This window comes from Castor canadensis, chromosome 2 (genome assembly GCF_047511655.1).
Source record: "Castor canadensis chromosome 2, mCasCan1.hap1v2, whole genome shotgun sequence".
Taxonomy (NCBI): domain Eukaryota; kingdom Metazoa; phylum Chordata; class Mammalia; order Rodentia; family Castoridae; genus Castor; species Castor canadensis.
The window spans coordinates 55,536,724-55,563,121 of NC_133387.1; the positions used below are offsets into that span (position 1 = coordinate 55,536,724).

The 26,398-nt window shown below is 36.3% G+C and overlaps 1 protein-coding gene across 3 annotated transcripts in view; it reads left to right on the forward strand.

Annotated features, from left to right (window-relative positions):
* The window catches only part of Elapor2 (endosome-lysosome associated apoptosis and autophagy regulator family member 2), a 205,424-nt gene that overhangs the window by 76,545 nt on the left and 102,481 nt on the right, over positions 1-26,398 (forward strand). For all 3 annotated transcript variants that reach the window (XM_074064857.1, XM_074064855.1, XM_074064856.1), the window contains exon 2: positions 18,651-18,771. Coding sequence is in view for 2 of the 3 variants with exons in the window: in XM_074064855.1 (XP_073920956.1) it covers positions 18,651-18,771 (121 nt within the window). In the remaining variant the exon portion in view is untranslated. The remainder of the gene's footprint in view (positions 1-18,650; positions 18,772-26,398) is intronic.

A 26,398-nucleotide genomic window follows, 5' to 3' on the forward strand; every position in this document is an offset into this window, starting at 1 on the left:
GTTTTGATTTATGTGTAATGATTAAATCACGGCAATTAGATTCTTTACTGTTTTAAGCTTTTTATCTTCTATGATGATACTATTCAAAGTTCCCCCTTCTAGCTATTTAGAGATATACAATGCATCATTGTGCACTATAGTCCTACTGCACCATGGAGTACCAGAACAACCTAGCAGACACAGTGTACCCATTGACCAACCTCACTCCATCTTCCAATCCCAATCCCAATTAATTCTTACAACATCCCATAATTCAAGGCTAGACCATAGTCTCACACATTCTTTTATTTTTGTTCATTTGTTTTTCCTAATGAAATTATTTGAGTCTTGCTTTATAAATATCCTGATAAGCTTCTTTTTTTCCAAAAGGTTACAATCATGATTTTGTCACTTATAGTTAAACTTTGTCTCTTAAAGGTTATTCTGTGGCATTTGGCAGACAGTATCAGATTGAGAGTCCTTCAAGATGTTCTAAGTGGTTTTGTTCCAGCTTTTGAAATTCTGTGGTGTATTTTGAAGGAGCTAGCAATGTCCACCTTCTTGGATTACATGCCTTCTGTGGCAGAGGCAGCCTTTTGCCCGCTACTTTGCGTTCTTTGCTGCATTATTGTGTAATATTTTTTTTCAGATACTGTAAACAACAAGTTGAAGGTACAGGTTAAGTCTTGTGTTACAAATAACCCAAACTAATGGGCATACAGTGGGCTTATTGTTACTTTTACCCTTGACAGTTATGTCATTCTGCATAGCTAGTGACGTTTCTTTTGATGTGGATTTTAGAAGTTTTCATTTTAAAATTGAGGAATGTAGTAATGCCTGCTTCACAGTGTGCCATGAGGTTCAAATCACAGAATATACATGAAATAGCTGCAAACTGCAGTGACCTAAAGAGGTGACAGTCCTTGCTTCCTAGTGCCTCGTATCATGCATGACCTGAAATATAATAATACAGTGCTTGGCACATAAACTTAAATATGACTATATCTGTATAGAATCAATCATCTCATATTTTTATAGTGATTTCAGTTAGTTTACTTATCCTTATAGCCTTAGAAGATAAGGAGGGAAGGCATTGCAATCTTCTTAGAAACAGACAAGAAATTGAGGATCAGAGATCAGGTGGCTTTCCTAAGGCACATAGTTGGAAAATGAGGGGCCAGGACTAAAATTAAGTTTTTAGGCTCCTTCTTAGACAAGTCTGTCTGCTTAATGTTTCTGAGCTGTATCATAGATGTGGGTGTGAGACACTGAGAAAATATTCTTAAAAGTTTTTTCCACAAAGGAATGATGTCCATAAAAATTAGGGGAAAGGATAAGGCAAATAGCATTTATAATTTCCAACTAGTGTGCCTTATGTTTTTGTCTTCATTCATTCCATGGTGCACAGAGGTATATTGTATTTTGTGAAGGGATCAATGTTTCTTTAATTTTCTTACTCAGTCTGACCACATTTTATATTGCTTTTAAAAATATGGTTCAAGAACAAGTCATCCTTATTTGCATTTTCTATTTTTTAGAGTCAATAGTTATTACTAGCATAATAAAAGCTTGATATGGTAAATTTTTCAATTTTAAAAATAAATATGCTAAGGAAAATGACATCCTAATGATGGTTATTCCCAGTTGATAGGATTATGGTAGAGATATTTTCAGTATATACTCCCCTGTTTTTTAAACTCTTAACACACTCAAATGTATTTTGTAATTGCAAAAGAAAACACTAAGTATTATTTTGAAACCAATATGAGATGAAAAAAGACAAAGCTGAGTAATAAGAAGGTTTGTAGAAGAAAATAAAGATATTGTAGAACAAGTAACTTGTGAAGAATTATTACTATGATGATTATTTTGAGATGGGGTCTCAATATGCAGCCCAGGCTGGCTTTGAACTTGAAACCCATCCTCTTGCCTCAGCCTTCCCAGTGCTAGGATTACAGATGTGCACCACCATGCCAGGTGACTTCTGAAGAATTATTTTAAAATTTACTTTGAGGTTATTTATTCCCCCAGAGACAGGGTGATATGAAAGTGCTGACAGTAATGGAGATCTATAGAGAGATTGGGTGAGGGAGCTATTGCTGGCCAAATTCCATTCTTTGTGAAGCTCAGAGAGGGATAGTAGGGCTTCAGGTTTTATTTTGTTGCTATTTGTGAAGTTTAAAGATTTAGCAGTTGTTTCTCAGGATGTAACAAGGAGACCACAATGGTCACGAGGTTGTGCTTTGGAGATAGGCATCTTAGGTTCTAATCCTAGATGCACCATAGATCAGCTATATGACATTGAGAGGCTGCTTAAATCTTTTCTCACTTCCTTATTTGTAATAAGGTAACTTCCTTATTTGTAAAAAACTCTACCTCATAAGGTAATGGACAGTATGAGATATTTGTAAAGATGTTAGCACAATGACTGGTATGTTAATCATGTGAGTGATGGCTGTCATCACTCACTGCAGCCATCTACTTGGTCTGGAATTTGAGACATTTATGAATATAAGTTGGTTTTATAGAACTAGTACATAACTCATATATCTGTCAAACCCTTAGTTGCAGGTGAAGTCAACTCAATGCATACAAATTCAGCTTTTCTAAAAAGACAGAATATTAATCAGATAGCTCAAAGCATTGGATACCTCTGACCCTAGAGTACCTTTGCCCCATTGGGGATAATTATAACTGCTTTAAATCTTTCTTCTTTTTTGCAGTGCTAGGAATGAAAATCAGAACCTTATGCATGCTAGGCAAGTGCTCTACTACTTGATCTGTGCTCCCAGCCCTTAAATTCTTTGAATATTCTAATATCTGTACTATTTGGTGTTGTCCTATGTTGATTGTCTTTTGTCTTGAGTATTGGTCAGCTGTTCCTTGATCTTTGTATATCAGGCAATTTTGGATTGGATTATGGATATTTTTAATGTTATCTTGTAAGGCTGAATCCTTTTAAATCCTCTGTAGAATGTTGATTGGTTTGTTTTAGCTGGCAGATGAGCTGGTCAGGTTCCGATCACGTGTTCCTTTCTTCTTCTTCTTTTGTTTTTTTTAACCTTGTGTGTTTGGTGGTTCTGTTATTGGTTCAGTTTTCAAAGCTTATGCTATTCTTTTTTTCCCCCTTAGAATGGGTTGTGTTGGCTTACTTGAAATCACTCAGAATTTAGTCAGAATGGGGCTCACATTACAGTTCAGTTCTCCAGGCCTTGCTGTGCTGTTTTGAGTATATTCCACACTGACACAGCTTGCGGGTGAGCAAGGGACTTGTGTTGGACTATACACAGAACGAGGGGGTACTTTTCTCCATTATTATCTGGGATCTTTTCTTGGTGACTCCTTTTTATTTTTCTTATGACCAGAAAATGGGTTATTATGTTTCTTATTCTGGTTTCTTCATCCAAAGGGTTTTTCTCCCTGGATCTTAGGCTCCTGCATTGGTCTGGTGGTACAGTGCAATTGCTCAACTAGTGCTGGCCTGGAAGAGAAAGAAGAGAGAGAAAGGAGAACATGGACCACCACTATTCTTTCTCCTCTCCTCTCTCCTCTCTTTCATTACTCTACTAATCCCTTTTAAAAATACTTTATTAAGGTATGATTGACATATGATATATGATATACATATTTTGTATTTATATATACGTATAATTTTCATGTATATATATATAATTTTCATATATGCATATATATACATATAATTTTCATGTGTGTATATATATACATATAATTTTTATGAATTTGGAGATTAGTATACTCCCATGAAACCATCGCCATAATCAATGCATAAAACTATCCATTACCTATAAAGGGGTATCTTTCCTTCTGTGGTCTTCTGGCCAGAAAGATGGGGTTTATCTCTTGTAGCTTTTCCAGTATACACTAAACTGTGCAGTTCCCTGATTTGGTCACATTCTGCTCAAAACCAGGAAAAAGAGGAAGGAAAAAAGCCAGGAAACTTACTACTATTGTTAGTATTAGAGAATTTTGAGTTACTTTTCCAATCTACCTACTGTCATTTATTTTATAGTCTCACTTTTTGCATTTGGGGCAAAATGACAAAGACAGAAGCTGTTGTGGGCTTCCTCCATCTTGGCTGGCACCAGCGAATAATTCATTATAATTGGACAGGCAGCATGTTCACGTGAATTGGTCAGAGGTTGTAGTTCTGAACTGCATGGTGTCTTAGAACAGTTCCCCTAAGTGTAATGATTAGAGGAGGCATGCTGTTACTGAAGAAGCTGGAAGCCCAGGCACACAGAGTGACAAATTTCTGCTAAAAGGAAGTCTTGTAATAGATGTTTTAAGTTTGTTTTCTAGAAATTGATCTTAGGACAAGAGATACTATTGAGGTTATACTGTACATTTTTTTAAAAAACTAAATTCTATTAATATGAGAGATTCTTACAGGGCCAATTAAGTGCAAAAGAACTTAAATAACTAGCTTATTTTTATTCAACTCACAAAATTTGCAAGCAAAAACATGATTTGGGATGTGAATTTTTTTTAGGGCCATTTATCACTTATGCTATTTCTGTAGTAACTCTTTACAAGTGAAGCTCAATTTCAAGTGGCAGCATTGACAAGAGTTAGCTTTTGAATTTAAATTGTATTTTATAAATTCTTTCCATCTGAATTCTGCTGGTGGCTTAGCTGAATTCAAATATGGAGTTGCCTCTTCTGGAGCCAAATTGTGAAGTCAGCAAATAACATTATCTATGCTCCTTCAACTCCTTTTTCTCTTTGTCACATCCTCCCATTCCCAATTTTCTTTATTCACTTTGCAGCAAAATCCTTCTTGTATCTGTGTGCCTGGATAATCTTAAATTCTGGGTCATCACAGAATTTATTTGACCTGTGTCTTATGACCTTACCTTTAAGTTTTGCTAAGTGACTGACATCATCAGAGAAACCAGTGTAGATGGAGGTGTTAATGAATGGTAATGGGATAATCTTTCATTGCTAGCCTTTGAATTTTTTCATGCCTCACAATGTACATTATCCTAAAGTTAGAAGAAATAGGAATACTTTTTATGTATTAGCAAAACAATTACCTAAATTTAGGGAAAATAATACACTTTAACTGTAGAAACTTTTGAAAATACAAAATCATATAAGAGATAGTAAAATTATTACTATCAGTTAACTATCATCAGCATTTTAGCATATGCTGATAGCCTATATATTTACTATATATAGACTTTTTGCTACATATTGATTTTACACACACACACACACACACACACACACACTTTAAAAGAGTTCAAATATATTTCTTAGAGTCTTTTTTTTCTAATTAAATGTCATAAATATTTTTGTCTCTAAATATTACTTGGCATTATCATTTTAAAATGGATTATATAAAATCCCATTATGCGTGCACTATAATTTATTAATTAGTCTCTTTTTTGTACATTTTTACTATTTTAAATAATACCATGATATATACCTATTATGGTTTCTTTGGATTATGTGCCTGAAATGATTTGTCACAGGTATAAATAATACATTTTTGAAAATTTCATGCACCAGGAATTTCATTCTTGATGCTTATTAAATAGTTAGCAATTGCTCATATTTTTCAGAAACAGAAGTGCCTTTCCAGTATCAGCCTGATTAATTTAGAAGGATTTGTAATTTATATTATGTACTGATAAGCTTTCAACCATACAAACTAGACACAACAGGTTTTTGGGTTTTCTCCTTTTGGAAAATTGTACTTTTGCATATCATTGTACAATTTTAATTTGGTTTAGGCAAAAAATCAAAAACACAAACAAACAAGCAACACCAGACCAAAAGATAAAAAACCCAAACCAAAGAAATACCTTAACCCCTAAACTCTTCAAAAGGTGGACGGACACCTTCTCCTTCCAAGTAATTTTATCTTATCTACCAGATGTCTTGCTGTTCTTTTGTTTGGATGTTGTCACATAATAGAGACCAGTATCACTTCAGACCAGGGATCAGGGGCTCTATCTGGTCTCTGAGGGTCACACTTTGGTCTTCCTCTAGCTGTGTCCCTCCTGCATTCCTATAGTCTATTGGCCAAGGGATCTGTATCTACCACCTATACCCTTTATACCATAATCTTAGTGATGTGACTTTGTAATTGCATGGTCACAAGTCCCAGGATTGCCAATAGGGCCTTCATGGGCTTTTCCTCTGTTTATCCTCATGACTATAGACAGTGCTATTGTGGGAAGGGCACTTACAGGGCATGGATGTACAGGCCTTTGTTGCCACTTGTGCATGTCCCTTGAGGGAGGCCCCTCAAGATGTAAGATGAGAGTAGAATAGGAAGGGCCAGGATTAGAGGCATAGCTCAGTTGTAGGGTACTTGCCTGGCCTATGCAAGTTCCTCAGCACTAGTTTAATCCCCAACACCACAATAAAAAGATACCTCAATTTCTACTTTTTTTTACTTGGTCCTGAAAGTGTTAGGGATAGACTAGAAAGAGAACCTGTTCCACAGTTATTTGTTATTATACAGATTTCCACGTGTTATTTCAAGGTATAGACCTTTCAGACAGAAAAGTCCATGCTACATCCTGGATGCAAGGAAGAGTATGGCATATTAGATTCTGTAGTTTCAATGCCTCCTCCTGTGTGAAAAAAGGTTGGGAAATAAAGGTTGGAGAAGCAGATAGAGGGTGTCCTGTTATATTATAGTGAAACCATGGAATCCTAAGGTCAATAGGAAGTCACTGTGGGCTTTTAAGCAGGTATGACATAATGAAATATGTTAGAACTGGCCATGGAGTGGGGTGGGGTAGATTAGAGTAGAAGCAGGGAGGCAACTTAAGACTGTTGGTGGTGGTCATATAGGTAATAGGAGATGGTGATTGGACTAGGACAGTGGCCATAAGGATGATCTTGCCTCCCAGTAGGATCATGTGCTGGGCAAATTGAAGGGTGATGATTATAAGAGAATTATTTTAGAAGTCTGAGAGAGTTCTGTAAATGCTGTTAGCATATTATTACTGACAGTAATAATTATCATATTACAGATAAGTTACATTCCAGCTAATATCAGTTCTAGGGTAGGCAGGTTTGAAGATGAGCTGCATGGTGTGGGAATGAGTGCTGCTGTGGTGTGTAGCAGCCTATGAGGGCACCTTTGGAAGAGCAGGAAGGTGGCTCTGCCAGTCTCTGGGTGATGGCCCATGTGGAAATGATAGTGCTTTTGGAGTTAGCTGGATTTTGGCATCAGTGGGAAGTGTGTCTCATTGTCCATGTGGAGATGCCTTTCCTTCTTCTTGCTGTACTTGTTGTCCCTGGATCTGTAACCTCCCTAGTTCTGTATTTTTAGAAGAAATAGCTTTTTCTCTTGCCATACTATGGAAGGAAAACTGAGAGGCCTACATTCTCAAATAGTCTTTCTGTTTTTAGATCTGCTACTCACCTCTAATATCTGAGTTATTTGATGACTTCAACTCTGAATTCAGCTCACATCAGCTTTCTTGTTCTTGGGCACCTGTGTAACCCTTAACTTTCAGATTTTCTTGCTTTGATAAGGCAGTTAGAGCGCTCACCTAATGCTTTCTATCTTCCAGAAATAGTTGTTGACATCAAACATCTATTATTTCCATTTCTACTTTTGTGAGTGTAGAGTATTTTAATTCTTTCATTCTGTTTCCTCTAGAAATATGTACATTCTTTGACAGGTTTATGGGGAGCAGTGATAAATATATATATTCAGCAAGTTTCCACATAACTAGTTAATGAAAGAGTGATCGAATGTGCTTAAAGACTTTTTAAACAAGGGCATATGTTTTTCTCTGTGTCTTTTATGAGGGCCTTTAATATTATAGGTTGTATAGTATATGTTTCTTGAGAAAATTGAAGAAGCCTACAATTTCTCCATAGGTAGAATTGTTTTAGAATAGTCACCTGTTAAAAACTTCTCTAGCCGTATTGATTACTGAATGTGATTGTTTTCTCTTTTTATCAAGACTGGTGAAAATGTAGGGCATGGATTATAATATATGAAGAAGTATAGCTTTTTTCTTTCAGGTATGTGAGTGAGTTGAGAGACTCAGGGTCTTAAATTTAGTAATTTAACAGAGAGGGAAGATTGGGATCTAGACCTGATTCCAGTTCATTATTTAACCCTTCACAAAATGGGCCATGGAAGTTACATTGTCTAAACTGGGTCATTCTAAGAAAGGAACCAACTCCATGCACTTTCATTCAACTACAATGTAAGCCTGATAAAGCAGGGGCTTGAATATTTTGTCTTCAGCTGTATCCCCAACATCTCCACAGTGGTACATGGAAGTGCTTGATAAACATACATTGAATTTCAAAAACAAATAAGCATCTTTAGGGCCTCATTTACAAAGATCGTCATTAGAGTCAGGTTTAAAATATGAGCTTTATCAAAATGATTTCTAAAAGAAAATACAGTAACCACAAATGAAGAGAAAAGGATATGTCATAAATAGATCAGATATATATTACTTTACTTAGCAGCAAGTTTCCATGGTAACATGTTCCTTTTATAAAAGAAAAATCTGAATATAAATATTGCTGCACAGTTTTATTGTGCTCATGTGTTTTATAAGGTGGCCTAGAGGAGCTACTGTAAGTTGCATGTGTGCCTGCATTAACTGTTCTCATTCTGTTGGACTTTCTACAGTGAGGGAGTCTACTGACTCACTGTAACTGGTGTTGAAATACCTGGGCCATTTCCCACAGTCTCACACTTTCTCTCCTTTTCCCTTTCCTGTTTCGCTCTCTGAAGTAAGTGTGCCAAATGCTTTGCTGAGCACTTACTTTCGGAGCCTTTCTCCCAGAGGATTTGCAGTCTCATCAAAATAAAAGGTTATGCTGTCCTCAACATTTTGTATAAAAAATTCAAAGAGAAAGAACTTTGAAGAAAATGAATTGCAGAAAATGAATTACATTTGCTTATTTTTGTCTCTTTTCTTGTATTCTTCTAAGTATTGGCACTTTCTCTGCTTTGAAGTCAGACTATTGTCTTTATTCTTTTTTATTCTATGGTAGAATTTGTGTTCATCTTCTGTATCTTTATACTTTAAGGGCAATTCTCAATTGCCTACGATGGACAGACAGCTTGGAGAGCTAATTTCTTCATTGGTGGTTTACTGGTATGAACAAATGTCAGAGTGCAGAAGACCAGGCAGCAATATTCATTCCTTCATTAATTCACTCACTCACCTATTATCCATTCTTAGACTAGTAATTTTTCCCTGCATATCTTTAGACATTTATCTTTAGGCTTGATCTTACTGCTTACCATACTCTACCAAACTAGCTATTTATGAAGAAAGAAATAAGCACAAACTCTTACAAATCTTGCCTATCTTTCAGGGCCTTCTTCTCAACATTCTTTCATATTTTTCCAGTTCACAGAAATTTTGTCTGACTCTGAAATCATAATACAGTAGAGTCATATTTTGCATACTCTACCACATCTGTGGTTCTAGACATTTAAAGATCCTTATTTTTCTAGAGAACCTGGCCCTTAAAATGCAAGTCATCTGAGTGCTAAGAAGTAGATGTCATAGAGCACTTAAGGAAAAGTTGACTGTACTGAATTTATTGAGCAGTATCACAGTATTGTATTCTGTGGGAGAGTTAAGGGATTTTTACTGGTTGTATTAGTTACTTTTCTCATCTCTGTGACCAAATATCTGAGAGAAACAACTTAAGAAAGGAAATATTTATTTTGGCTCACAGTTTTAGAGGGTTCATTCCATGGTTGCTTGGGCAGGACATCATGGCAATGGGAGCATGTTACAGAGGAACTTTGTCACTTCATTGTAGACAGGAAGTAGATAGTAAGTAAGGGACAGGAACCAGTTATAACCTTCCAGGGCATGCCTCCAGAACCTATTTCCAGCTAGCCCTCACCTCCTAAAGTTTCCAGAATCTTCCAAAATACCACCACTGACTGGGGATCAAGTTATCAATACATGAGCCGGTGTTGGACATTTTGTATTCAAACCACAACAATCCATCCCTGGCCCACAAAGACTTATGACCATCTCATAATGCAAAATGCATTTTGTCCATCTCTATGAGTCTCCAATGTCTTAACAGTTCCAACATTGTTCAAAAGTCTTAAGTTCAATTTTCTGCTAAGAATCAATACAGACTATTAGCTGTGAGCACCTGTAAAATTAAGAACAAGTGACACACTTCTAAAATGCAATGCATGGAGTAAATAGTCCCATTACAAGAAGGAGAAGTAGAAGATTAGCAAAACTAATACAGAAACACAGCAGGGCAGATATCAAATCCTGTAGTTCATGTCTGATAGCTGGGGCCTGTAGTATTATGATGTTAGTTACAGTGGGCTTGGGTAGCCTTGCCATTTGTAGCCTACAGGGCCTCTCCTCTTTTTTGAGGCCAGCTCTGCTTGTTACCTGCAGCTTTTCTCATTAGGCATTTTACATTCTGGGTATCTCCAATATCCTAGGGTCTTCAATATGGTTTAATTTCACCTTCACATTTTCACAAATTGTCCCCTCCACATGGGCTGCCTTCAGGGATTCCAGCCGTATCATCTATTGTCTAGCCTCCTAGGCTTTCCCTTAAGTCTGGGTAGAAGGCTCCATGACAGCACAACTCTAGCAATTCTTCATGCTTGCAAAAAATAACATCACTTGGTTGATGCCAAGGTCTGTTGCCACCTCTATGTGGAGCCTGCCCTCCTTGAACCATGGCTGCAGTAGCCTTTAAGTGACTGGACACCTGACCTTGGGAAAACACTTTCCTAAGAGTGCTCTTCTCAAAAAAAAAGTCTTTCAAATGAGTTAAAACTTTCACATGCTGGATTCTGGGATGAATGAAGTCTGGCCAATTCCTGAGATACCCTCAAGTCATCTTTTCTGTTGCCCTAGTACAAACTACTTGATTTCTTTTTAATGGCTCTAATCTCTTTAAGAACCATCCCTTCTGTCTGCAAGTGTAAATATGGTTTGGTTCTGACCAAGCTGCATGTTTCTCAGATCTTTCCACTCTGCTTTTTGCTCCTAATTCTCACTATAAACTTGGCTATAAGCAGCCAGCAGCAATTGTCACAGCCCAGTTGCTATGTACTATCTTGAAATTTCCTCTGCAAAATTAATTAGCCCATTACTCCGTTTTTATTTTGTTATTGTTGTGCTGGATGGGGATACATTGCGGCGTTTACAAAAGTTCTTACAATGTATCAAATATATATCATGCTTGAATTCTCCCCCTCCATCATTCTCCTACTCAAAGTCTTAGGATACTGAAAAACAAAGTCACATTCTTTGTTAGACTATAACAGGAATGGCCTCTATTCCAATCCCCCAAATCTTATAAGAACCATCTTTACTGTTCTGCATTTCTATTAGCATCTGGTCTTCTTGGCTCCCACTAGGATCACCTATTAAGCCTTCTAGGACTTCTCTCTCACTCATCAAAACTTTTCCAAATTCTTCCTGCAAACCAGTTCCAAAGGCTCTGAACCACATTGTCAGATAGTCACAACATTGACCCTGCTTCTCTGATAGCAATTTGCTGTGTTAGTTATGTTTTCATTGCTGTGACACAATACATAACAGACACAACCTAATGAAGGAAGGATTGTTTTTGCTGATTGTTTCAGAGTGTTCAGCCATGGTTTGTTAGGCTCATGAAGTTGGGCGGAACATCACGGCAACAGGCATGTATGGCAGAGGAGCTTCTTTACCTCATGGCAGACAGTAAGCAGAGCAACTCACCTCATGATGAACAGGAAGAAGAGTGGAGCCATAACAGTTAGAGACCAGTGCAAGATACAGTCCCTAAGGACACAACCCTCATGACATACTTTCTCTAATCAGACCTTACTTTCAACAACCTCCCAATAATCTATTCGGATTTCGAATCCATAAATGGATTAAACCATTCATCAGATTTGAGCCCTCATGATCTAATTGTGTTGGAAATGCCACCATCACAGACCCATTCAGAGGTGTGCTTTATAAATTTCCTATGTGTATTCTTCATCCAGTCAAGTTGTCAATCAAAATTAACCAGACAGAATTTTGACTTGCACACTGACTTATGGTGCTGCTGTTCCATTTTGGAACCCTTCTTCTTTATGTTTTCTTTAAAAAATTACATTTTGTGTGTGTGTATCTTGTTTATTCCAATAAAATCCTAAGCTTATTGAGTGCAGGGGCTGTGTATCATTTTTATTCTCACCTGGAGCATTTAAGGCTATAGTATTTAATAACTAAATGCCAAGTAGTAAAGAATAATATATACTGACAATGTATAAATGACATATTGATATATGCATAAATCATTATATAATATCATATTTGTTAATGTCTACCAGAGTTTTGAACTTGAATGTCTCTCAAAAGCCCATGTATTTAAAGCTTATTCCCAGTGGTGCTACTGGGTGGAGGTGGAACCTTTATGAAGCAGGGAGGTGGTTCAGTCATTGGTGGTATGCCCTTGAAGGAAATCATGGGATTCTGGCTCCGTGGTGTGCCATGATTACTATGTGAGGATAATTTTAAGGGTTTTGTATCAGGAGTAATTCCTTGCTCTATTTCTTTTTGGGTTGTTTCCTGGTTCCCACATACTTATAAGATTTACAGGGAATCCCATTGTTTTGTTACTTGTGGCAGCGTTTCCATGCCCCAGCATTCTGTGATTTGGATCTTAGAGTTGGAGTGGGCCCAGGTACTTCTGCCAGTTTGTAATTTGGAGAGTATGGACGTGAGCTGATGTTTTGTTACTTAGATTGTATTCTGACTCATATCAGTGTGTTTGGTGGTAAACTCCGGAGCCCTGAAGTGTAGGAAAATTTGTCAAGAATTTCCCCATTGTCAGATAAAATTGTGAAACACATTGAAATAAGCAGAAAAGATTATTCAGTGTCCTGTGTAGTGCTCCTCTCTGAACAATCAGTTTCTGCAAAGGCCTGTACCTTTCATTGTCTTTTAACAATTTTCCAATGCTTTGAGTTGTAGGAAACTGAGAGTAGTCCTAATGATTCTTGTGCACAGAAATGAAAATGCATTTTATCCTTTGGAAAGCAATTAATTACTACTATCCTCTGTATATTTACCAGTTTTACATTACTAAGTTCATTTCACTTTCCTAAATGCTTGTTTTTGTGTGTCCCTTGAATTCTGCTTTGAGTTGGTAGTAACATCGTACTGATTTGACTTGCTAATTAATTTGACATGTATTAATTTTGTATTTGTATGAGAAATGATTTTATCTTTTCTCTTAAAATTGCCCTTTAACACTAGAAAATTCCCATTTCTGAAGGACTGGTTTAAGTATTCAATGTTTATTTAGGTCTATGGCTAGTGTTTGGGAGTGTTATCTATGAATATGAAGATTTATATCCCATAATTCTCTTTATTCAGTATCTTCAATATCGTTCAGAATATTTGGGGGTATATTATCTCTTTAGTAATGTTACTACACCACACCATCTATTTCTTAAATCCTTCTTTGGATTTAAAGACTGCCTTCTGAAGCAGATTCAAAAAAATATTATTTGTTACCAAACCAGATGAAATAGCCTGTTAAATAATTTAAAATAAAGCCCATCTGGCTTGGACTACAATTTAATCCCTGGTCCAAAGTGCTGCCCTCTGCATAAAATAGGTTCACATTTCAGTATTTTTAAATTATGGGTAAACACATTAAATCTTCTTGCTGGCTTCTTAAGGGTTTGGTAATAACAGTAGTTCTGACCCTTTGGAGTCACTGGATAATCTAGAAGAGGCAAACAGGATAAAAAAATCTTAGGATAATTAATTGCCATGTGACATTCAACATTACAGTCAGAAAATACAAGACCTTTCCCATGTACTTATTACTGTTCTCATCTTATAACTGGCAACCCAAATAACTCTTAGCCAGTGATGTGAGAGTGCTTTTAGGAGCCTACCTGTTTTACTTATTGGCCTTCATTCATTTGAAATTCATGCCAGACGTCACAAAATCACTATTTTTCTAGGACGATAAGAAATAAATTTTACATATGGAGTCCAGGACCTTCTCAGTGGGTTATAGAAATAAGAGACACCTAAGTACAAATAACTGAGAACAAGAGAAACAAGAAAGCCATTATGCAAATGCCTTGCCTATCAAGGATATTCTACTACAGAAATTGTGGTAGGTTAAATAATACTTCTTCCCCAAGAAAACGTAAAACATACACAAAATAAAAGCTATCCGAATCTCAATTCCTAGAACCTACAAATGTTGCCTTATATGATAAAAAAGGAAGATGTAAGTTGAGAATCTTGACAAGAAGAGATTACCCATGTGGGACTTAAGTGAAACCTTAAGAAGAGGAGAATGTAGCCATAGAGTCAGAGGTTGGAGGGATACTGCCAAAAGACAATGAATGCTGTTGCCACAAGAAGCTGGAAGAGACAAGGAATAGGTTTTCCTTTAAAGCTTTCTAAGGGAGTATGGCCTGGCATTTTTTTTGTTGTTATAAATGACTGGCTGCGGGTTCTTTTGCTTGATGCAGATAGAAATCATGGATAGGCAAGGAGCAGCCTCCTTGGCATTGTTGGCTTTGAGTTCCAGAGGCTCACAAGCTAAGCTTCCAAGCCAGAGCCTTACAGCTCTACGATTTGGAATTCAGAGGCTTATGGCTCCAAGCTCTCAAGCTGGAGGCTTAGTTCTCTAGATGTTCAAGGCAGAGGCTTATTGCTCTGGACTTAGAGTGCCAACACCCAGCCATTAAGGTTACAGCTCCTGAACTCTGACTGCCAGGATCTCAGCTCTTTAACTCTTGGTGTCTACCTTAAACTTTTTTAGCAACCATTCTGCAGTCCTCATAGTATTGACTCCTACCTTTGCCTCTCGTCTTCTGTGTAGTCTTAGTTTCTCACAGTTTCTGCCCTTAGTCACTCTTGGGAACTCTTCACTCATTTCAGTGTTACAGTTCAAGTTTTTGGGTTAGCAGGGTCCTTAGCTCTTGGTGGCTCTCTGGAACTCTTCAGCTACCTCCTTATTACTGGTGCCACTGCTAGGGCTGAAAGCTCCAGGGTCTTGTCTGCTCTTTATGTAACCAGCCCAGCCTTTATTGAACCAAACGTTGAAACTCTGGGGGACAGTGCACAGGAAAAGGCTCCTAGTCTAATCCAAAAAGAGAGGTAAACATCCTGTTTATATAGCTAGAAGAAGGACATGGCATACTTGTGTATGGACAATAATTCTACCCATCACATGCCTTAGCTCCTTTCTGTTAAACACAAGCTTTTAGCTAAGTCACTAGGGGAGGTGCTCTTCTTCTTCTCTGAGGACTGCTACTGAAGTGGAACCAGGACCTGTTCAAACACAGAGAGGTTCTTAGAGGATATGAACCTCAACCTGGGGTGCCGAGCTCATGGCCTGGGGTGCCAGCTGATCCCAACTGAGTTTGTGACATCATCCTGGAGAAAAATTTAAGGATGAATTTAGTTAGGTGAGAAGTCTAATGAAGTTTTATTTAGTAAAGCAGAGAAACAGGAAAACAAAACAAAAAGTAGGAAACAAAGCACATCCTAATAGACTGGAGATGTGGGCACATGAGAAGCATGCACAGGCTTTTGTGTAACACATAAGGCTCTGTCAGTCTGGGACTGCTTAACTATTAATTTTCCTCCAGATAAGCATGTTCTTTATGCTTGGCACATAGCATACCCACATAATTTTGCTGTTGTAAAAATTTTTACTTTTTTAATCCAAGCATGGAGACAGTGAATCTGAGGTGACCCTACTAACTAAAGGGTCTTTATGACATGGGTGCTTGTTTCTTGTAATTTTTATCAGCACTCTCTTGATTAAATGTCAAGCATCTTTAAGTTTTAGGTACATCATTCATGTGGGGCAAGGTCAAAGAGACTCTATCATATATCCTACTTATTTGGGAAAAAGAAATGTAGGCACTCTTTATTTACAGTGTTTAATTTTGTGGTCTTAACCATTCTCCAATTATATCTTATGTTTTGAAACTAAGAAATTCAAAATTCCTAAACATCAAGTCTCCTCAGTTAACATAGGTAAGATATGTTTGAGGACATACCAGATTCTTTCTTTTAGAAGATGTTTATTTAAGGCAGAAAGGCCCATCATTAGGAGATTTTTATTCTTCTTTAACAAGGTCTCCTTTCGTCTACCAGATGCTTTTCTTGAGATATTTACTCAGCACTTGTCTATCTAGAGGAAATCATCAATGCAAGGTTGAAAACATGGTTGGCTGCTATAGTCAGTGGGGGTGTGTGTGAGAGAGACTTTAAGTTACATATTAATGCAATGTTTAGTTTTAGCTCCTGGCTCTTAGCTCACTTCTGATTTTTTTCATGCTACAGTTTTTAAAATTATATTATTATTATTGTATTGGGGGTACATTGTGACATTTACAAAAGTTACAATATATCATAACTGAATTCACCCTCTCCATTAATTTGCTTTTAGTCTCATGTTCCAATGTCTCTAATTTAGCCTGTCTCAATATTACAAGGTCTGGAGCTGCCTGCCCTCTGGAGCTACTGTAGGTGGGTTCTTCTGGAGGTCACTTAGACTTGTCAAGCTGACATGGTTTTATATGCTAGGGCAGACTAGAGTAGTTGTGACTGGAGCAAGACTTCCTGAAGCAGAAGTTGTAGCTTCAGCTGTAACTGTGGTTACAGTCTTCCTTTAAATTGGAGGGTAATATCCTCAGAGTGATAATGGAGCATTCAAAATAGTTGGACTTGCCTGGAAGCAGACTGGCTGGTTGCCAAAAAGGGACTGTCTGACTCGCAGCTTTCTGATCAAGGGAGACAGACATAAAAGGAAGGTCTGTTAGCTGTTGTTTAAGGAGCCACATAGCCCACTCTGTACAGGTTTTCTCATTTACAATCATTATAGGGTGCTTGCAGTACAGACCTAGGAAATTAACATTCTTAGGAGCACTTAACATCCTTAGGGGGAGAGTTGGGTCCCTCTGTATGTGTCTCGCTTTCATCAGACAACTGATACTGCTTTTGGACTTCTGGCATACAGACCTGTGAGAAAATAAAATTTTGAAGTCTTAAACTGTTTTTTGTGGTATGTATTACAGCTGCACAGGAAACTGTTACAGAGGTACCTGCAAGTGAGATGCTGCTATATCAAATACCTAAAAGTGGGGAAGTGACTTTAGGATTGGGTAATGGCATAGGTTGGAAGAATTTAAAATGCATAATAGAGAGGCCTGCATTGTCTTAAACAGACTGCTGGTAGAGTTAGGGATATAAAAGACTGCCAGTGAGGACTCAGGAAAAAACAGGAGCAGGATAGAAAGTGACTACACTGCCTGGAGAATATGCAAAATATCATAAGCAGAATGCTCTGAGAAATATCAAAAGCATATTGGTGAGGGCTCACAGAAAATGAGGAACAAATCACTAGAAATTGTAGGAAAGGCTATCCTTCTTATATAGTGGCAGGAAGCTTGGCAGAATTGTGTTGGAGGCTGTGTGGAAAGCAAAACTTGTAAAATTGATGAGCTTGAATATTTAACAGAGATTTCCTAGCAAATTATTGAAGACATGACCTAGTTTTTGATACTGCTTATAGTGAAATACAAGAGGAAAGAGATAAATCAAGGGAAGAACTGGTTTTTTTTTTAAAGTAGCCTAGGATTCATGATTTGGGAAATTCTCAGTGTATTAATATTGATGAAGATTGTAAAGTGGGAGATTCATTGTTAGAAAAGGGTGGTGTGGTAAAAGTCCATGAGTAATAGCCTTCCCATTCTCAATTTTCCTGGTGTGACTTTGTATTTCTATTCTTGTTTGTCCCTAATATATAAGGGAGGCTACACAGAGTGAACAAAGCAGAATAGCAATAGTCAGGGTATTGAATTATATAAGTAGGGATGTCACTCAATGCTAAAGCACTTGTCTAGCAGTGTGAGGCCCTGGGTTCAATCCCTCTCACTGCCAATAATAAAAGTTTGAGCTGAAAATAATTTAGGGTAGACCTGAAATTTATTTCATTCTTAAAATGCCTCTATAACATTTAGTCCTGATTTTTCTCATTTCAACATTGTAAGTGTGTAATGTGATTTGACTTGAGAAGATCAGTGTGAGAATTTCAAAGAACCAAAGGCTAGAGACATTGGGTTTGTCTTAATTTGGCAGTTGTAATAAGTGGTTTATTATAATAGTCTGTGACTGATAACATCCTAAGTGTGAGTTAAGCTGGGAGAGCCAATTAAAAAATTTTGATCTTTTTTGATATTTTGATGCTTAAGTATTATACTTTCTGTTAAATTTCAAACAGGCCAATGGGAATGGTTTTCTTGCTTCTTTAAACTCTTGGGACAGTAACACTTGATTTCCAGGTCTTATTTTGCTCTTTCTTACGTCTGTCAATTGTTTAAAGTTTAAAAGCCTGCAAAAGAAATAACCAAAGTTGTGCTCTAGCGTTTTGGGTATATGAAACTGAAGGATGTGGTCCTAGCCTGAGAATGTTGACTGTTCTGTCTTCCATCACATTCTCAGTGCCTACTCTGTGCTTTGCATGATACATTTATGATCATTGAACTGCCTCATATGGGTGGGGTGGGAGAGGGATGAGAGTCCAGGAAACAGCACAGTGAAACAAGTTTGCAGGCCCGTTAGTGTGATTGAGAAAGCACAGTTATTCTTCTATAATTGACTCTAACAAAGGCTTGTTTTTGTGATCGTTTACAGAAAGATTACCACTTTGAATATACAGAATGTGATAGCAGTGGCTCCAGGTGGAGGGTTGCCATTCCGAATTCTGCAGTGGACTGCTCTGGCCTGCCTGACCCAGTGAGAGGCAAAGAATGCAGTATGTTTTGATTTTTGACCATGTGTTTTTCTGATTAAACTATAACCTTTTCATATTAGTTCCAAATGTCAATTATAATGAGTGTACAAGATCTGCCAAAATGAACATGTAGCATTAGTGTCTAGCAGAATAAATGCAACCTTTTTCTATACCCAATGTGCTTTTGTACTGAAGTCTATAGTGAGAGATGGGCTTTGTGAATTCTGTTTATTCTCTTATCTGAAATTATGGAGGATAGAGTAGAAGAATTTCTCTTTAATGAATTTCTTAAATATAACTTTAACTGAATAAAACACATATTACTTAAAAACTACTTAATTACTCTTAAGTGTACAGTTAGTGGCATTAAGTATATTTGTATTGTTTTGTTACCATCACCACTGTTCACCCACAAAACTCATCTTGCAATGGATTTCTTTTTTTAAGCCTCATAAATACCTTAATTTTTAAGTGAAATCCATAGAGAGATTGTAGAATTGATGAATATCACATTCAATGACTTGATTTTGGCAATTTAGAAGATTTTAAGTTCAATATTCAGAATTAACAGATATATGTCATAAATTAATTTTCACTTATAAACTCTACTTCAAAAATTTCTTAATTTGGCAAATCAGGATTTCTTCAGTGAAGCAGTCTAAGGATGGCCTGGAGATCAAAACTGTAATAAGAGAAACTTTATTTAGATTTTCCTATAGTTTTTCAAATAATATTCCTAAAAGCTTAGTTCTTTTGTTTCTAAGTGAAAAAGTAGGCAAACAAATCATTAAATGGATAGCCAGTTCCTTTTTGTACATAGATTGTATATCTGAAATTAGTTGGAGTTTAGCATAAGTGGTGGATTGCCTGGTAAAAGGGGAACTGTAATAGTTTGATGAGGAAAAACACCATAATTTCTAGGTGAATATTATTAAATAAATACAGAGAGAATGTTACAGTAGTAACATGAGGTCCAACAAGAGTCTTAAGAGAGAGTAGGGTCACCTTATTCTCTAAGAAGGTGATGCAATGCTGGGGTCTAGGTAGCCACCTACAGAGGAAAGACCTATTCTCAGTGAGGGAGGATTGTGATTAAGATGCAAACAGAGCCTAAATAATATCTCTAATTATATCGTTATTAATTTCCTCTGTCTCCTTCCTAGAAAATATGTATAGTATTTGGCTATACTTTTTTTTCAGTACTGGGGCTTGAACTCAGGGGCTTCATCTTGAGCCACTCCACCAGCTCTTTTGGTGATGGGTATTTTCAAGATAGGGTCTCGAGACCTATTTGCCTGGGCTGGCTTTCAACTGCAATCCTCCAGATTTCTGCCTCCTGGATAGCTAGGATTACAGGCACGAGCCACCAGTGCCCGGCTGTCTATACATTTTACTTGTGAACTGTTTCCTTTCCTTCCATTTTGGTTACAAACTCCACATCCAGGTGGTGTTTTGGTTCTGGCTAGTACTGACTGTCCAGAGCTGACAATTAATTTGAAATTGGCCGTGGTGGAAAATTATCCACCATGGAAAATGGAAACCATTCCAAATCAGAGACCTTCCTTTCTAGGAGCCAGCATTTAAACATTTAGCAAGACACCATTAATTAAATATCTTGGACAAGGATGCAAAATTCTGTTACAGTGTTAAAGCCTGAATAGAATACTTTCTATTTGAATGTTTCCAGAGATCTTTTTAACTCATTGTTTCCTATAATTCCATAGATAACATTTTGAATTTAACCCTCCAACAAGAACTTTCCTAAAAACTCTGACTAAAGTCACTTTTAATTATTACTTCTAAAATATTTATTTTAAAAATAGTAATACTTATGTGATGGCTGGAACATCTTTTATTTTTGCATTTTGTCTAAAATCTGAATTTCCAAATATTCCTACATAATATATCTATATTTGCTCTGATAATTGTTAGTTTGGTCTTTGATTTGTGACTCTTTGTTATGGTAAAGTTAAAGTTCAAAATTAAGTCAATAGATTTAATTATCTTAGAAGTGGTTAATTCATGGTGTTAATTATGTTGTTTACCACATTCAAAGTCACTAGTGTTGGGCTGCCATATAGTAATAACTGAGTATTTCTCTAGTGGCTTAGATTTTCTATTGGTTATAATAACTAAGATTTTTCAAATTCTGATTATGTCATTTTCCCTTTGTATCTTTGCAACATCCTCACATAGCTACTTCAGGTTGACTATTCTTTATGCAAAATGAATGTTTAGGATTCTAAGACTGCTGTATGATCCAGAAATCCCGCTAATGGGATATAATATATATACTTATTACATATATATTTGAAAGGAACTGAAATCAAGATATAGAAGAGCTATGTGCATTCCTATGCTCATTGCAGCATTATTCACAGTAGCCAAGATTTGGAGTATACACATACAATGGAGTACTATCCATCCTTTAAAAAGAAGGAAGTCTTGTCATTTGTGACAACATGGATGAACCTGGAGGACATTTTGATAAATGAGATAAGTCAGACACAAAAGAACAAATACTGCATGATATTGCTTATATAATGAGTCTAAACTGTTAAAGTCATAGAAGCAGAGAGTAGAATGATAGTTTCTAGGGGCTGGGGAGAGGGGAAAATATGGAGGTAATGGTCAAAAGCCATGAAGATTCAGCTACATAGGTGAATAAGTCCTAGAAATTTTCTATATAGCATGGTACCTACAGTTAACAATACTCTTTCATACACTTAAAAATTGTTAAGAGGGTAGATCTTATGTTCAGTATTCTTTTATACAAAAACAATAAATACACAGGGTAAATGGAAACCTTTGGAGGTGATGAGTAGGCTTATGCATAGATAGTGATCATGGGTCCATGGGTGTATACTTATCTCCAAACTCATCAAAGTTGTATGTATTAAATGTGCACAGCATGTGGTGTATGTCAACCATACTCAATCAAGTGTTTTTAAAGGAATTCGCAGTGGCAGTTTGAGACAATAGCTTTTGAGTGGAATGAAAGAAGAGGAGGCTGTTATGAAAAGAGAACTGACTTTGGTTTTACAAGTGAATTGTTTTTTTAAATCCATTGGCTGGGATTACAGCACTTTCCCTAGGATTCAATATGTAGTATGTTGTGATAAGAGCTATTGGTTTCACAGCAGGTGCAGATTTTTGCTCTCAGTGCAATTACCTGTCATTCTCCAAGTCTGCTCCATGGCATACTAATCCAAAATAATGCTTTATTTAAACCAAAAGAGCATGTCAGGATTTTATATGGTAAAATTCTGGCACCTCTGGAAAATGGTGAATATTCTGTCCCTCTGGTGGAGCAATGCATTATATTTTCATAATAAAATCTATAAGAAACTTAATAAACATTTATAGGACATTTCCTGTGTGTTTAAGTGCATTCCATTTTACCCAGAGTTTCCCAAAAAGTATTTGATTATTAGACCTTTGTTTTTGATTTTGGTTTTTTGCGATGCTATAGAAGGAACCTGGAGCCTTGAAGATTCTAGGCAAGTGCTCTATCTCCAAGCTATAGGAAATAGACCCTCATTTATAGGAAGTAGACACTTTATGAGGATTAGGAAAAGTTATCTCAGTTATAAGAAATAGACAATTTATAAGGATTAGGAAAAGTTCAGGAGGATAAAACCAGTGTTAGGGATTAACTGGAAATTGAGAACATGGATTTCACATGTGTGCTCTTCTGTCCCCTTTGGTGACCTCATCATGTGTTCTGAACATTTTTATTCCCCTAATCTTCACTGTTGTCTTTTTTCTATAAATCTTCTGTCATCCCCTGCCTGATGAACTGGGACTTGTCTCCTCATCCATCAAAAACTGAAGTCAAGAAGCCACAATAAAATGCATTTATATTTTTTGTTTTGTTTTAATGATGAAAATTTCCTTAGCATACCTAATAAAAGATGGAAACTTTTTATATATGCTCTGCTGATTTAATGGGGATTATCTATGGTATGACATGGATTGGTTTTGCTGCCAGCAGCTGATTTCGTTAAAAGCTCTAGATGATGAGTCTGTCTCTGAAGTGCAGTGACAAACCTGCAGCTAAGCCTGATAGGACTATGTAAGGACCACTGGAAAAGAGGAGAGATGGGAGAATCTGTTTTCAGAAATGTACAGGCAATAGTTTTACTAAGTATTCTTTTCAGAGAATAGCAAATTAGAAAACATCAGCCAGAACTGGTGTGTATTAGTGTATTCTTTTGTGTATCTCCTATCTCACATTCATTTTGTAGAATAAGAGATTAAAATTATTTTTTCTTAAGAAATTCCCAACTAAGAACTTAGAAATTGTATCTGTATGATCTACAACTCCATCCCCAGCTTTTTATGAGATATTTATTAGAGATTGCTATTGTTAGGATACAGGTTCAAGAATGCAATTCTGATAATTTAATTGTGCTGCTTCAGTTAGCAACTTGATACATTTTGCTTTGTGTGGCTAGGTCACACTCTGAGAACTAGAACTCATGTCTTATGACTTCTGGGGCAGAGTTCTTTTCTGATGTTATAATTTTTCACTTGAAATGAAGGCAGTGGATTTCTGAGGTTAGTCATAGTAAAATCTTATAGATGCATGGTACCAGGAGCAGTCTGATAGGCGATTCTGCTACTAGACTGCAGAGAAGTTGAATTAATTTCTCAACATAACACAGATGGGAAAACTCGAGATCTAAGTTGGGGCATTTTGGACCATGTAATCTTAAAAGTCTCTTTTGATCATCCTGATAGAATATGATTGTATATTATAGATTTATTTATTCTGTGATCAGATCATGTCCCAAATCCCATGATGTGTAAATTATAGTGTAGTACTAATGTAGCTTCCTCTTATGGGAACATTGCAGTGTCTACTGCTACTGGAATTTGGACAGTGTTACCTTCCATTATTCTCATCCAGCCTTAAATTGAACCTGGCAGATAGCTGATACACGCACAACCAGCCCTCCTTGTCAACATGTATGCTTTGACAAGAAAATATTCTCTTTAGATATAGTCTTTCAGTAAAAGGGAACCAGGGCTCGCTTAAGCCAAGGAAAACTGGCTTGATCTGAGTTAGAGAACATGAACAAGAAATAGCCTGTTTCAATGTATTACTTTGGCTTCCTTCTGTCTCATATTCTTTTTGTTTTTGCAAAATGAGAGAAAAAATTTTTAATCTCTGCTTATTAATTGCACAAATAAGAGCTTAATATGGTAGTATTAAAATGTCCTCATCACCAGCACTGAGGGAGGAAGGAGATTGGAGATCTTCTGGGTTCAGTATCCTGTTCCCTGTTCAGTTTCTCTCAGATGCCATTTCCTGTTTTCTATAACAAAGTGAGGCTAATAAACCTGAAAAGCCCTTAAAGTATTGATTATCTGAGGATGATAATTAATTGGCTAAATGAATGATAGCCATAAAACTTATTTTTAATTCCTATAAGCTAGGCATTATGTTCTTTCTTTTTGCTGTCTTTTAATGGTAGTGAATAATAATAACAGTTGCGGGAGTACCTCTTGTATTGTCAAAACAACCTCTATGACTTTAACCTTACTTATTAAATGAGGCTAATAAATTGAATAAAGATAGATATACTAGATTCTCTTGATTCTGAAATTAATTTAACATTTCCCCATAATTCGATGTAATTATTTATGCTTAGTTATTAACTTAGGTTTACAAATACGATAGATTTTACAATGAAGTTAAGCTTGGAGAGATGTAAATTTTAGATACTTTGAGGGAAACTAGTCTAGCCTCTTATAGATGCTCCCTGAAAGTAGGGACTATGTCTATCTTATTTACCAAAATATCCTTGGTGCCTAATATTTGCTTACCATTTAGTAGGTACTCAAAAATATTTGCTGAATAATTAATGTAATGTAGTGTGATACCCTGATACTTACCTGTAATAAGATTATATTGATCACTATAATTATCAATATCTTATTAAGCAAGTAAATTGAAAATACTCTTACTACTACTACTTGTTGCTGTTTACTGTTTGGAAAATATGCTTTACTAATAAAATACTGAATAAAAATAGAAGAAATGAATTAAGAATAAGTGTAATTGATAGCCGTGGTCATTCAAAGCATGAGGTCTCTGGAGGAAGAAAAAGCTAAACTAAGAGGCTGTATGATGAAGATTAGAAATAGATGCTCCTTATTTTTAGACATAATCATAGATCATAAGCACATACAAATGATTCAATTTAATAACTGTTATTTGGCACATTGCACTGATGTTTGCGTGATCATAGTAATGCACTGAGTTTTTGTATTGTCTACTTTCCACAGAGACTGTGGTCCCACAGTCTCGGGTCAGCACAAGCAGATGTATGAAAGGGAAGGGATGGGGTGTTCTCAGTGGAATGTGAGAGATACAGAGGGTTAAGTAAATCACCCAGGACATTGCTGTTGGTGACAGACTAGAGTAAATGCTTTCCCCATATCTGATTCTTCACATCTATATATTTGAACCTTTTAAGATTCACCATAGCAGAAATAAATGTTGAGAAAGAAAATACAAAGCTGAAAATGAAAAGCTTAAATTTCGAGAGGTTGGCTTTTTAAGTAACTCTTTTCCACTAAATGCTGAGGTAAAACATTGTGAAATCCTAGACCAAGCCGCATGTTAAGTAGCATATGACCTTAGGCAAAAAGGTCTTTCTGTTCTCATATCAAAACTTCAGACTTTGCGTATCTTTAGTTCAATTCAATTACCATGGGATTTCAAGGTTGTCAAAGAAGAAAAACAGTGTTTATTTTAGAAATGACTAATTGACTCAAATGAAATATGGTTAATTCATAGAATATCTAACAACAATTATTACTTTTATAATAATTGTTACTCTGCTTGTTGAAAGTGTCCTATGTTGTACTAAAAAAAAAACTGAATGAAGTAGCCCAGGAGAATAAAATAAACCTTATAATCCAATTAAAGACCAAATGGCAAGATAGCTTTGAAATAGAAAGTGATTGAGACAGAAGACATCAGAAAGGGAAAAGCAGGTCATTCACAGTTGATCTTCATTATTAATGGGTTCTATATTTGCAAATTTGACCAATTTCTACAACTTATTTGTAATCTAAAAATCAGTACACTTAAACTCTTTCATAGTAATTTGCAGACATGGGCATTGAGTCACCCAACAACTCATTGAACAAAGTGTTGGCTCTGACTTCTAATTTCATATCTCATATTGTAAAAAAAAGGCGTTTTTTGTGGTGTATTTTGTGCTGTGTTTTTCACATTTTTGCTGTTCATTAATTTTTTTGGTGATTCTGCTGCTTATCATGGCCTTCCAAGTAGTGCTAGAGTGCCAGTTAGTGACCCTAAGTGCAAGAGGCTGAGATGTACCTTTTAGAGAAAATGTAAGTATTATAAGCTTTTCTCAGGTATGAGTTACAGTATTAATAAGTGAGAAGTTTATATTAAATATAACATCTTCAAATAGAAATACACTTAGAAAAGGTTAGGTATTCATCACTAGAAGATCTTATCACCACAGGCTGTCAGGATCCTAACCCCGAATTTCCATGAGGAGCCAAGGCCCAGAATTTGCCAATTTGGAACTATTGTGAATAACAATAATTTACCATATTTGTAAAAGTACCATGCCCAGAACCTAATATATATAGACTCAATACA